General features: G+C 35.7%; 1 protein-coding gene across 1 annotated transcript; it reads left to right on the top strand.

Annotated features, from left to right (window-relative positions):
* The first annotated feature begins 5,219 nt into the window (after window positions 1-5,219).
* Window positions 5,220-12,951, top strand: LOC126927792 (odorant receptor 13a-like). Its single transcript, XM_050743811.1, has 8 exons — window positions 5,220-5,363; window positions 11,511-11,628; window positions 11,696-11,948; window positions 12,014-12,178; window positions 12,263-12,353; window positions 12,430-12,566; window positions 12,646-12,778; window positions 12,855-12,951. Exons 1-8 carry the CDS (start codon window positions 5,304-5,306, stop codon window positions 12,903-12,905), a joined length of 1,008 nt encoding a protein of 335 aa, XP_050599768.1. The 5' UTR covers window positions 5,220-5,303; the 3' UTR covers window positions 12,906-12,951.
* The last annotated feature ends 756 nt before the right edge of the window (window positions 12,952-13,707 follow it).

Here is a 13,707-nt window from a genome sequence, read left to right as displayed (position 1 = left end):
AAACGATCAACACTTTAAATATGGAAAGAAGACTAAAAAGGAAACACTCCGCAGACCTCACAAAGGATATAACCTAGCAAACGCGAGGATGGTATCCCGCTGGGGGTAGTCACCTGTATGATAATAATGTCCAAATGGACAAATTGAAAATGTAAAGAAATAAATAAAAAAATAAAGACAAAACCTTTGTCCTAACATTTTCTACGCCCTTCCGTTTCCCAGTAATTTCTATTGTATCTTTTCAACATAATGAATACCTGCTAGTTTTGGAGAAATACAAAATATATTCTCGTCTGAACTCGCTAAACCACGCGCTATGCGATCAATCTGCATAAAACCTCATCGGTAGATTTTAAAACTTGTTGTATCCTTTCCTTCATCCATCGAACAACGTGTTCAATACTAATATTAATCTCCTAATTGTGGATAACCTCTAAAAGTGCAATTGGCAATTGCAGTGAATAATACAATAGTAATAGTGTTTGGAGAAAACCGTGCTGTAGAAATATCTTATGGATATGATGTACCTCACCGATTTCGATGATATCTAAATATATTGTCAAGGTCAACAACACTCTGAACAACTTTTGATAATTATTATTTAATACTTTGAAATATGTTGTCAGGGTCATCATACTGAACAAATTTTCTCCATACGTGTTACCTCGGTCTTAGCTTCCAAAAATCGTATCTTAGGAAAATCTTATGTTTCCAGCACAATTGCCATATTTCTATTAGCGTTCTGCCCATCAGATCAATTTCGCTTTACTCCAACAGTCCTTAAGCCTTGGTCTGTTAAACGTTGAAGAGTCGTGAAGTTTTCGCAGCAGCCATATGGTATACTTACCGTAACATTTTTCTTTTTAATTATTTAATTTGTACTTTACAATTTGTCCAGCTGGACATTCGGTAAATTTTTCTAGCTTAATTGCTAAATAACATGTGGCTACCCCCAGCGGAATACCATCTTCGAGTTACCGTAACAGGCTGCGCTTTTTGCAGCCACAAAGTGAAGAAGTAAATCCTGTTACAAAATACTAAGAATTTTTATACACTTGGTCAATTTAACACTAAATATTATGTTGCATAAACAATGAATGTCCACTATCAGTAGTATACAATACAAATTCATAATTATATAGTTACGATTTATGATAATTTGGCATGGAATACATATTATATAGAATTTTTTGAATAGTCGACAAAACTGCAATACAATGGACCATAATATCCTATTGCGTATTATTATCACTAGATATCTGATTAAATATAAATTTCATGCTACTGTCCTTTTTACGATTTCATCCTGTTTATTTGAATGTAGTGCCATTACAGACATTTATTATAGTAGCATCAATCTATTTATATATAGTTGTAAAAGAAATAATTCGTTTTTTATAGAATTACCTCAGCTATGAAGAGAGTAATATTCAAAAATAAAACGATGCCTTGCCTCGACAATTTCGTTAGAGTCCTCTGAAATGGCCATACACCAATGGTGGACAAAAGACGTTTGTTCAATCGGAAGGCAGGTTGCTCAAAGAAATCCATGTTGGTTATCGCATTTCTCTCACTATTTCGACTCATAATCGCAGGAAGCAGACGAACATGAGTTAATAAAAACTCAAGAAGGAAATCGATTGAAGATTGGCTTATTAAATCATTACCAAGTTAGTTAGTAATTTGAACTATTCCAACAATCCGTCTTTCCACATTCATTATATCCAAGAGACGAGATTTTTACGTTCTTTGAAATGTTTTCGTCGAGGTTCTATTCCTTTAATGATAAATTCATCCGTGAAAATGGTAGCTAATTAGACATCTATCGCTTATTTATTCTTTCTTCGTTTTCATATTTTGTGCAATTGTCGTTGTGTCATTTTACAGAGACCGTTTTATTTAATTTGTATGCAATCGATTGTCATCAAACGTACTGCTAAAAGCCGGCTATAAGAAAATGATTCCTCGCATTAGAAGGATTTTCATTTTAGAGTAAGGTCCGTTTTTGTTAGAGTTTTAGTCTGTACCTCTAGCCTTCGACGGGTGCATTTCTTTGGTGTACAGCACGCAATGTGAACACTTTGACGACCGTATTTTTTCTATTGATTTCTACTTGTCTGCATTTTTTATTCAGTCTATTGTGCTACAATAGTCTATATGTCAGTACAATTCCGATATACTTTTTGAATAAAATGCATTAAATCCGTCATCACTATCGAAACTTTATTATATAATCTTAATTTATTTCATATACATAAAAATTATAATCATTTTCTGACTATTCACTTTCATTAGAAGAAAGTTTATCATTATCAAAGTCACTAACTATCGATCTTTTCACTACAGTTATAAATTGCTTCACTGTACGATATCATACCCACTATCTGGCAATTCATTGCCACTGTACTATTATTATCGATATTATTGTCTACATCTGATAAAAGGTCAATACCATATATCTTTCTTTACAATTTCAATAAATTTTAAGTGTTTTACTAACATAAGGTACTCTGTTAAATGATGAAATCCAGCTAATACTACATTACGTGGTAAAGGGAACGAAATATTATTTCAATCTACAGATGATTTCTAAATTGTTTAAGTTCAATCAACTGATAAACCATAATAATTGCAATAATACGTATAAAAGCAAATATTTCTCTTGAAATATAGTAGTGTCTGAATGAGTGGTCACAAAACGAATCCACTTGCTGTTTTTTTATTATTATTTAATTTGTACTTTATAATTTGTCCAGCTGGACATTAGGAAAATTTTTCTAACTTAATTACTAAATAACAAATAGATAACTACCCCCAGCGGGAAACCATCTTCGAGTTCGACTATTTTATTTCATTAATGAGGTCAGTGGGGTGTTCTCTTTTAGTCTTCTTTCTATGAGAGTTTTATTCGCTTCAGCAGTCAGCTTGTTTGGATGTGTTGGCGTTCTTTCCTTGTATTTTTCAGCGTACCTGCCGATTTCTTCTTTGACCGTTGAAGTTCTTTAAGTCTTTGCGTATATCCTCGTTTCTGACATATCATGGGACGTTGACTATTGTTCTCAGTATCTTCGATTGTAACAGCTCTAGTTTATTTATGTGGCTCATTACTGTTCTTTTCCATAGTGTGTACTTATTCCGTACGTACAAATTGGTTTTATTATCGCTTTGTAAATTTTTAGTTTATTTTCTATGCTGAGTTTAAAGTTTCGACTAGTTGGCCAGTACATCTGTGTTCTTTTTGTCCGTATTTTGTCTATAATTGATTTAATATCTTGTTTTCATGTAAGTTGTGTGTCTAAGTGGAGTCCTAGGTATTTAACTTATTTTGTTTATGTTATGTGCGTTTCATTCAATTGGATACTTGGTGGTTTCCGTTTCCTTAGTGTAAATGTAATATGGTTGCGTTTACCGAGGTTTGCTTTTATTTGTTGATCTTGTAGCCATTTTTCTATTTTTGTGATGTGCTCTTGTAGTAATGTGATAGCGGTGTCGTCCGCGAATGTCAGCATTTTGCTGTTGGTAGTTGTTGGTATGCCGGTCGTTGTTTTGTTTGTTCCGGGAAGTGTTCTTTGATTGTTTGTAAGAGACTTTTATGGTTCACTTTATCAAATGTTTTTTTCTTAATGTTCGTGAAGAGGAATGTACAGTATTGTTTCTTTTCTATTGCTAGTAAAATTTCGTTGACGAAACTGTGCATTTGCTCTATCGTGGAGTGTTTGTTTCTAAATCCAAATTGGTGATCTGGCATTAATGGTTCGCTAATTCTTCGCACATATTTTTTGTGTTTGTCCTTGGATGTAATCCTCTAATCACTATTTTGTAGTTTTTCTCTGGTATGTATGATACCCAGCGTTTTTCTTCTTTAATGCTTGCGTCACTTTTCTGAAGATTTGTTTGTACTTTTACTTGTTCTAGTTTTAATTGCTTTATACTGTAGTTTTCTTTTTCAACAGTGTTGTTCAATAATTCGATTATTGGATCTATTATTTGGACATTTATGTAGATTGGTGATGGTTTAACGATATGAGTTGTGACCTTTTCTTTTGGGTCCGTATCTATTTCTTCTATTACTGAACTGAATGAATTTTGGAGTGGGATGTCTTGTAGCCATTGTTGCTTCCCTATATGTAAAGTTTTCATGGCGCTTGGTATTATAATATTTTACGCTTTTTGTGCGCTGTTGCTGTCTTCTAGTGTTCATCTTGATGTAATAGTTCGTCGTCGTAGCTGTTTTCTTCTTGATTTTGAATCGATTCCATTTCTTTTGTAGCTTTATTTATGTAATATATTTCACCATTTTTGTTATTTTGAATGGTGGTATTTGCTGTTGTATTTTGTAGCTTGAACATTTGCCAGTGTTTGTTGTCTTTTCGTTCAACTAAATTCACTGCCTGTCGCACTTTCACTGAAGCACACTTTTTCAGGTCTGTCTAGCTCGGTTGGTCAAGCAGAACTCTCGCATCTGCTTGTGATTGCTTAACCAGTTAAGATGATCAATGTCTGAATCTCATATGATTGATTAATAAGAGATCAAGAGGATAGTTTCATGCGTTTAATGAATTATTTATGTAGTATCAAAAAAAAGAGGGAGATGTACGCCTTGTTATGCTTCGAGGCTTTAATATGTGTCGCGTTTCTGGCCGTCGCTCGCGATCCTACAATGTCGCAAGCGGATCGCCCCTTCTGCCTGACAAGGAGCATACAATGTATCGACGAGCGCATAATTGTACCCAAGCAGCGACTTCCATAAACGTCGATTTCGCTCTGTTGTTTCAAAAGAATGCGGCATACGTGATCATAGGCGTGAACGGTGGCGTGATCCGAGCGTAGTGGGAGTCGTCTCCCCGAGAAGATCAAGAAATGATCTAAGGTCAAAGTAGTCCTTTTTGAAGATTCTAAGAGCACACGTCGAGAGGTCGGATGTATAAAACCGCTAAGCCGAACGAATACGTTGACATTGTTTATCACTGAATAATCTGTCACTCTTTATCATTATATTCATCGTTACTAAATACACAAACTATATCACCTTGTTAACAACTAAAACATCCTTACTTGCCCTTACTCTAAGACCCAATTTAAGATACTACATTTATATATCAATGAACAGTTTAAACTTTTATAGAAAATGTGACAATTTGGCATGGAATAGAATTTTTTACTTTTTTCAAGCATCAATGTCTTAAAGATGCCTTCATTTAATTATTTTTGTAATCTTATATTTTATATATCTTTTCCAGGTTAGAGGATTAGTCAATGTGTGGAGTATCAGTGTGGATTCCATCATCGAATGCATACCACCGATGGTAACAATCTTTCTTCAAGTGGCATCTTACTTTAACCTGATTTTTAATACGGAAAAGGTACGGGCGGTTCTTTAGCTCGTTTAATCTACAAATATTCAAAGTTAAATACGATTAATTAATTTAGTTCAGATCCTGTTGCATAATAAAGAATAATTTTCTCAAGCTAAAGAAGAACTTGCTCCACGCTGCTGTCACGTAAAATAAAAAAAGGGGTAGCTCAGACGAAAAGAAAAATAAAATGTAACAAAAAAAAACAAGAGAATTTATTTTTTGAACTCTGAGTTTACACTGACTGCGATTTGGTTCTGAGCTCCAGCCGTAACTTTTCAAGTTCTTACAATTTGACTTTCGGTGGGATCTGTTTCTTTTTTGTTTGTCACCCCTCAATATCCCCATTACACTGTAGGCGTATGTGACCGTTGCCACGCTTCTAGAATATTCAGTGGAAGGACTGTTGGGATATCGATGACTCATTAGGCACTTCTGCGATATACATTGTCGCTAAGGCCGCCACATCTTTATCTCCATCATCTCTCTAAGATCGTAGTAGAATTGATTGGATTTGTTTATAAACCATAATTCCTATCCTGTGAATTTAAGACAACTAACCAAGGGTATTGTTACTGGTGCTAGGGTCAGCATTATCCTGAAAAAAATACGTTTTCAATCGGTTACCATGTATCTTTTTCTTGATATTGTCAACAGATATAATATAGTAAGGAGTTTTCACATCGTTGATTCTGTGGGGTCCTAACCATTCAATGTCCAACTTATCGCTTTTATGGTCATTGTGAATTAAAACAAAGTCTTCTTTCCTAAACACGGTTTGAGTTTTAACAATCTTTCTTTCTTGGTCTCGTTTGTACCGTTGCTTATTTTGAATAAGTGTTTTGTGAGCTGTTTCCCAGCTGTTTGTTTATTTATTTAACTGTTTTTGCCAAAGTGAGTACATATCGTCATAGGTAAATGTGGGGAATTTAGATATTGCGGAAGGTAAGTTCGCTTTTCGCTCAAAGGTCAATTCGAAGGGGGAGAATCCTGTTCCTTTATGTTTTGCGGTGTTGTATCCTAAACAAATGAAATTAAGTACTTCGTCCCATTCTTTGTCATTGTCGTGTAATGCAGTACGAATTAAATCTTTAACTGAGGCATGTGTTCTTTCGAGGAATCCGTTATTCTGTGGGTGAAATGAAGTTGTCTTGACGTGTTTGATTTTAAAGGCCTCTTCAAATTTCGTCATTAAATCGCTACCAAAATTTTGTCCTTGGTCTGTTAGAATCGTCTTTGGTGCCGAATATATGTAAATATAGTGTTCAATGAACGCGTTAATTATAGATTCAGTTCGTTGCGTTTTAAGGGGGACAAGTATCAGATATTTCGTAAGTTCATCGTGAATTAAAAGTATATATTGATTTCCGCGTTTGGTTTTCGTCATCGGTTCTATGATGTCCATAGCGATTTTGTCGTTAGAGTTAAGTGGTGTGTCTGAGATCTGTGAGGACTCTTTGGGTCTGATACGTGTTAGTTTGTCCTTTTGACATGTGTCGCATGTTTTCACGAAGTTTTCTACTCTTCCAAAAAGGCCGGGGATTTTGAACTTATCTTTAATCCGTTGATACGTTTTCTGTATCTCTAAATGTCCTACGGTGTCGTTATGGTTTATTGCTTGTAGTATTTCGCTTTCGTCTAGTTTTAAGATGGGGTTAGGCGCATAAGTAATTTCCTTGTATGTATCGTTAAAATATATTAGCATGAATTTAATCTGCGTTTTCTCTAATTCAGTGAAATCGTTATTTCCTATACCGATTTTTGTTGTATTTTTAAGAATTTTGTAAAGTTTTCTGATCCAAAGTGTTTCGTCGTGTTCTCCTAAATCGTTTCGAGTTAGTTGGCAAAATGTTTCATTCGATTTAATTTCCAAGAGTTTCGGATTCTCGTTGTTGTCTTTCCATGCGTCGAATGAATTAGTATGGTCAATTAATAGGTCGAGATTAACTATTTCGTCGCGAGTTACCGCGTGAACCCTAGATAAGGCGTCTCCAGCTGTGTTATCTTTACCCTTTGTGTATTCGATTTCATAGTCCTATTCTTCGAGTCTAAATCTCCAACGAATCAGTCGACTAGAGGGGTCTTTGCAATTGTGTAGCCACAGCAAGGGCTTGGTGGTCGGTTCGAATAATGAAGCGTCGTCCTAACAAGTATTGCCTAAGTCTTTTCACGGCCCATACGATGGCCAAGAGTTCCTTTTCGACAGAAAAGATATAGTTTCGTTCGGGTGGGTTTAGTGTCCTTGAAATATAACAGCAAGGATGACCGTCTTGTGACAGTATTGCTCCTAGTCCTTCGTTACTTGCGTCGGTGGTTAGGGTAAAGGTTTTGTTAAAGTCTCGGTATTGCTAATATTGGGGAATTACAGAGTTTGTCCTTTAAAGTATCAAAGCTAGTCTGGTGTTTGTTAGTCCAATGGAATGGTGTGTCCTTTTTTGTTAAGTCTGTAAGGCTTTTCGCGATTTTAGAAAAATTCCGAATGAATTAATCGAAAGTTTTTTACAGCGTCTAATTTCTTGAAGTTTGGTTTAACTCCTTCGGCTGAAACTACATGGCCTAAGTATTCTAGTTCCGGTTTTACGAATTCACACTTATCCGGTTGCAATTTAAGTCCTAATTCTCTGAGTCTCTGAAATACTATCGCGAGGTTTTCGTTATGTTCTTGAATCGTTTTTCCGAATATCACTAATGTCGTCCAAATAAACAAGGCAATATTTTCCTACAAGTCTAGCTAAGGCTCTGTCCATTAAACCTTTAAAAGTAGCGAGTGCGTTTTTAAGACCGAATGGCATTCGATTAAATTGAAAGTGCCCTTGCGGTGTCGAAAAAGCGGTATAGTTTTTGGATTTCTCGTTCATTGGAATTTGATGGAATCCTGAGGATAAATCAAGTGCCGAAAAGAATTTCGCGTTTCCTAGTTGTGCCAAAATGTCATCTATGTCAGGTAAAGGGTAAGCGTCTTGTTCCGTGAGTTCCTAGTTTCCTAAAATCAATGACTATCCTCCATTTCTGTTTTTCTGAGGCGTCTAATTTTTTCCGAACTACCCATACCGGAGAGTTATAAGGGGACTCGGATTCTTCTATAATATTTTTCTTTAACATGTCTCCTATTTGTCGCGAAATTTCGTCTCGATGACATTCCGGTGGTCTATACGATAGTGTGTTAATCATTTTATCTTTGGTTAATGAAATTGTGAGCTGGGTTAAATTAGTACAGGGCAAAAGGTCGGTTTCTAAATTAAAGATGTCAACGTAGTGGAGAATAATCTTTTTTATGGATTCACGGATTGATTTTTCTATGTGATCTGTTCTCACTAGGCTTTTTAGTTTTGATACGTTGGAAACATCATGAGAATTTTGGATATTATTAGAAATTTCAATGTTTCGCTCACCAGTGCTGATAAAACATACTTTAGTTCGTTTGCCCTCCAGATAGATTGTTTGAACTCTGTTTTCTCCAGGAGTTAAGTGTATTGGTTTCTGAAATAAACTGGTTTTGTCGTTTAATCGGATTTTGTCATTGGATATTGAATAGTTATACTTCTCTAAACATGGTAGCCCAATGATTCCGTCTTCGATGATAGGGAAGTTGTCTGCTACTATATGAAAGATGTGATCTTGTCCAAAAATTCGTTTCATTACGTATTCGTTCGTTTCGTATTTGTCTCATCCCATAGAAAATTTTTGTTTAGGCCCTATTTGTATCGCGTTGACAATTTTATTACGTTTCACCAGGTTTGTTGAGAATTGTGGATCTTGATGGCCGAAATATTGTTATGGAGATATTAAATTTACACTGGGCATTACTATTAACGTAGACATATATTTATTTTATAAACGATTTCTAGAATATTCATCGATACACACTTGCACGCGTCTCAGCACTTTCTTCCATTGTCGACCTTTTTGTAGACTGTTAACCGACCGAACTGTTTACATTCGTCTGTTTCTCAGTCGCCGCGCACACACATATCTCCACATACAAACATCTCCACTACGCATTCGACCTAGTCCAGCACAAAAATTATACATATCTCAATAAGGTTTATCCCTGCTCTTGTGTCGACCAGAAATACTCGGTCTATGGTTCGGGTTGACAAAGGTATTGTGAGTAGTCTTCCTGATTCGTCTATATTCTGGTCCGATGTTGTTTCTCGTGTTTCGTCCCTTTCCTGGACTACTTGAATTCTTGCGGGTGGTCGGTCGTGCTGGCTCGGTTGTAAAAAATTTTGACACTTGTTGGCAATGTGTCCCAATTTTCTGCATTTGAAGCACTTCATTTGCGCGCGTTCAGCGGGTGGCATATTCTCTACTTGGTAAAATGTGGTAGGTTTCTGAGCTACTGACGTGTTAGGCGATCTAGATAGTGTATTAGATCGTCTTACCTGCATTGATTGACTGTTGGGGCGATTACTAGCGGAAGATAAGCGATTACTTGACCAATTGGGTTGCCGTTCTTCTCGTAAGTAGCGTTCTAAGTCGGATGCTTTCTTTTCAGCTTCTTCAAGATTCAGGGGTTCACTAATATTCGGCCTATGTCGCGCCTGAGTCCCTTTACGTACACATGGACAGTCTTCTTTGTAATTTCCTCGATCATTATCTTGCGTGTAAGTGATTGCGGGTAATTGGTGGTTACTACGTACAGCAAACGGTTGAGTATTCTTCTGAACCGAATATTGAAACTCTGCACTAATTCTTCGCGCCCCTGTTTCAACTCTTTTAATTGTTCCCGATACTCATCCGAAATCACTTGAGCTGCCTCATTGTTTTTCAGTGCGTTGCAGAGATCACTGTAACACTCAATGGGGATGTTGCCGATACTTTGGGCCGCCTTTCCTACGATTTTTTCCACCTTTATTGCTTTTAGCAATAAATCTTGCTCTATGCAACGTTCCTTCATACTTCTCACTTTTTTAATGAACTCTTCGACTCTTACGTCATCGTCTCCGTTGAGCGTTGGGATGCAACGTATCCCATCCTTAACTCCTAGAATGGGAAGAGTGGCTGGAAAATAGCCTCTCCCTTCAACCTCGGGTTGTTCGGTGTCGAGGTGCACAGGTGGGATACCTGGAGCTGCTAACCCTGACGGTTTGTGTGCCTTAACCATACTCCCGGTTCGATCGATCGCCGTCGATGTACTTCCATTGTCTTCGGTGATGATGGAACCAAAATCATCGGTCGAAAGGGATCTGAATGCAGTCCGTAACTCCGCGACGGTTTTCCCAAGACTCCCGAATTCTGCTACCCAGTATCTGTTTGTTTCGTCACTTTGCATAGACAAACGTAACATATCTTCTTGTAAACGGGCAATACTCTCCTGCTGTTTTTGAATGCTATCCAATATTGTTCGCAACATTGGATCCATTGAGATAGAAGTATGGGATTCGTTTGTCTTAGACATTATCAAACTGTTCTTGCTGTTTTCGGACGAAGATGAGTAGCTTGGCCACCGAAGGTAGATTTTCTTTCGCGGTAACGTACGAAGGAATCCAGTTTACCTTTCTTTGTCACTTCACTCGGTTCATGATAGTTACTTCGTTGTTGCGGATGACCGTAATCCCAAATAATTCTATCTTTCGTAGATGATGAATGTCTTTTGGTTTCCGAACAAACACTTTTCACTATCCTGGCAGGATCGACAAAAATGTCACGTAAAATAAAAAAAGGGGTAGCTCAGACGAAAAGAAAAATAAAATGTAACAAAAAAACAAGAGAATTTATTTTTTGAACTCTGAGTTTACACTGACTGCGATTTGGTTCTGAGCTCCAGCCGTAACTTTTCAAGTTCTTACAATTTGACTTTCGGTGGGATCTGTTTCTTTTTTGTTTGTCACCCTCAATATCCCCATTACACTGTAGGCGTATGTGACCGTTGCCACGCTTCTAGAACATTCGGTGGAAAGACCGTTGGGATATCGATGACTCATTAGGCACTTCTGCGATATACATTATCGCCAAGGCCGCCACATCTTTATCTCCATCATCGGTCCATCGGATTTGAAGGATGCCGATCGTGACACTGCCATTAACATTTACACGTAATGATGAAAGCACGAAGGAACTTTCAAAGATATTTCTGCAAAATTCTTGTAATTTAGAACAAACTCCTCTCTTCTTATTTTTATCGAATAATATTTCTTCTTTTTCTTATTACAGTTCAAAGATATACTCTTATTCATTAAAAATGATCATAACTACTACATGAATCGTCCAGAAAATATGATTCTTCAATATTATGCCAGACAAGGAAGCAAAATTATACTTTATTATGTCTGTAAGTGCATTAGATTTCAAAATGAAAGAAATTTTTTCGTCATTCTTTAAGAGCATTTCCATTCTAGCGTACATTTATATAACAATCACAGCTTTTGTACTGATACCAACAGTATCATTGATAAATGAACTCATCAATCATTCTGAAGAGAGAAGCTTACCGATCGAAATCGATTATGGCATAGACATACAAGAATATTTCTATTACCTATTTATACCTTTGTACATATCAATGTTTATAGTTCCTCATGTAATCGCATCTTGCGATAGCACGTACTTGCTATACGTCCACCATGCCAGTGCTTTGTTTGCAATAGTCAGGTAAAGTTCGTCTTTATTGATTTAATAATTTTGCAACAGTTGATTCCGAAAACAATATTTTCCAGTTATGAATTGAAAACTATTCACATTTTCGATACAAGTAGCTTAATAAACTTAAAGGATTATAACTTACTCGAAAAGTATAAAAACGTCGAGTTATCACCAGACGAACAGAAGAAAATTTTTAAAAAATTATTGTTTTGCATAAGAAGACATCAAAATGCAATAAGGTTAGTAATCTTATTGTGTTAATATATAGTCACAGTGTTCATTTCTTTCGAGTGAGAGACTATTGAATATTATATTTTTCGTAGATACTCAAACCTCGTTGAATCATTTTTCACTAAATCCATATTAGCTCAGATGTTTTGTAACGTCGTCAGTCTTAGTATTGGTGGAGTTGAAGTAGGTATTTGGACATACAAACTAAACTAGAAGATCCTTTCTCAATTCGAATACATAAATACTTCACTATTTCTAGACAGTCTTGAATTTAGGCAATACAAGGAATGTGATGCGATTTGGAGCACTCGCATTGGCACAAGCTATACACATATTCATCCTTTGCTTTCCAGGGCAAACGTTATTAAATCACAGTGAAGAAGTGTACGCCGCGGCGTAAGAATATTTCATATTTCTTTGATATTTTTTTCACCATTCATATTCCAAAGGGTTAATTCAAGACTGATTCATTTAGATGCGAGGTAGTTTGGTATATATTTCCCAAAAGGTGTCATAATTTATATATGTTTTTACTCACAAGGACTATGGTATTTAACAAAATAACAGCTTTCAAACTTTCGGTCATGTCAATGGAAACATTTCTCTCGGTAAAATCTTCTTATTACGGCACATTTTAAATAATCAAAAAATTATTTGTAATTGGACTACTGTTTATACTTTCAGATTATTCAAACCGCAATGAGTTATTTCACTGTGTTAATGTCAACTACATGAACTTAAATGAAAATTGGATGTATCCCAGTTACACATGTAATAAAAATTATCGGTATAGTGTATTTCGTTCTTTGTACATTACATTTTTATTTACAGCACATACTGTCACGTACAAGGAGATAATGCCTTATAACAATTTGTACTACAAATATGCAAAGATATATAAGAAATATTTGAATATTTTGGTAGTTTAGAGAAAGATTATGCCAATGTTCTATTTTAAAGTAATATATAATATAATTTGAATAAATAGAAAAAAATGAATGCATATAACAAGATTGTTCAGAAAAAAAAAATAAGAAGGTACTAGATTTCGAGTTTCCCATTAATATAGTGTTGCGAGGCATCTCCAAGATTTTGGGGAATTTGGCGAGGTTGCAGCCGGTGAAGTGCTGAAGCACTCTGTTCGCGTTTTAATTTCAAACAATTCGAAAAACTAAAGAAATAAGGAAAGAAATTTAAATTCAAATAAAGAAATGCATTACAAGAAAAATTAACCTGAACAATAATTTATATTTAGAACTGAATTATAATAGATTTAATGCTTTAACAAATATTGGCACTTTTATGAAATTTATTTAGACCCTAAGCACAGTGTGACGGTTCTAACGATTCAACAATTCTACTTTTTGAGTCGTGGTATAATTTATTTGTCTGCTCAGATTTTACATAATAATCTACGATCTATTTTTATTATCCAATAACACAAATTGTTATTAACTAATGCTAATACACATTAACTTCATTGGAGTTTATGGTATTAGAAGGAGAGCGATTTATGGCTTGACAATGTCATTTCCAA

The sequence above is a fragment of the Bombus affinis genome, unplaced genomic scaffold, assembly GCF_024516045.1.
Source record: "Bombus affinis isolate iyBomAffi1 unplaced genomic scaffold, iyBomAffi1.2 ctg00000219.1, whole genome shotgun sequence".
NCBI classification, from domain to species: domain Eukaryota; kingdom Metazoa; phylum Arthropoda; class Insecta; order Hymenoptera; family Apidae; genus Bombus; species Bombus affinis.
The sequence above is the reverse complement of the archived record's forward strand: the minus strand, read 5'-3'. Positions and strand labels throughout refer to the sequence as shown.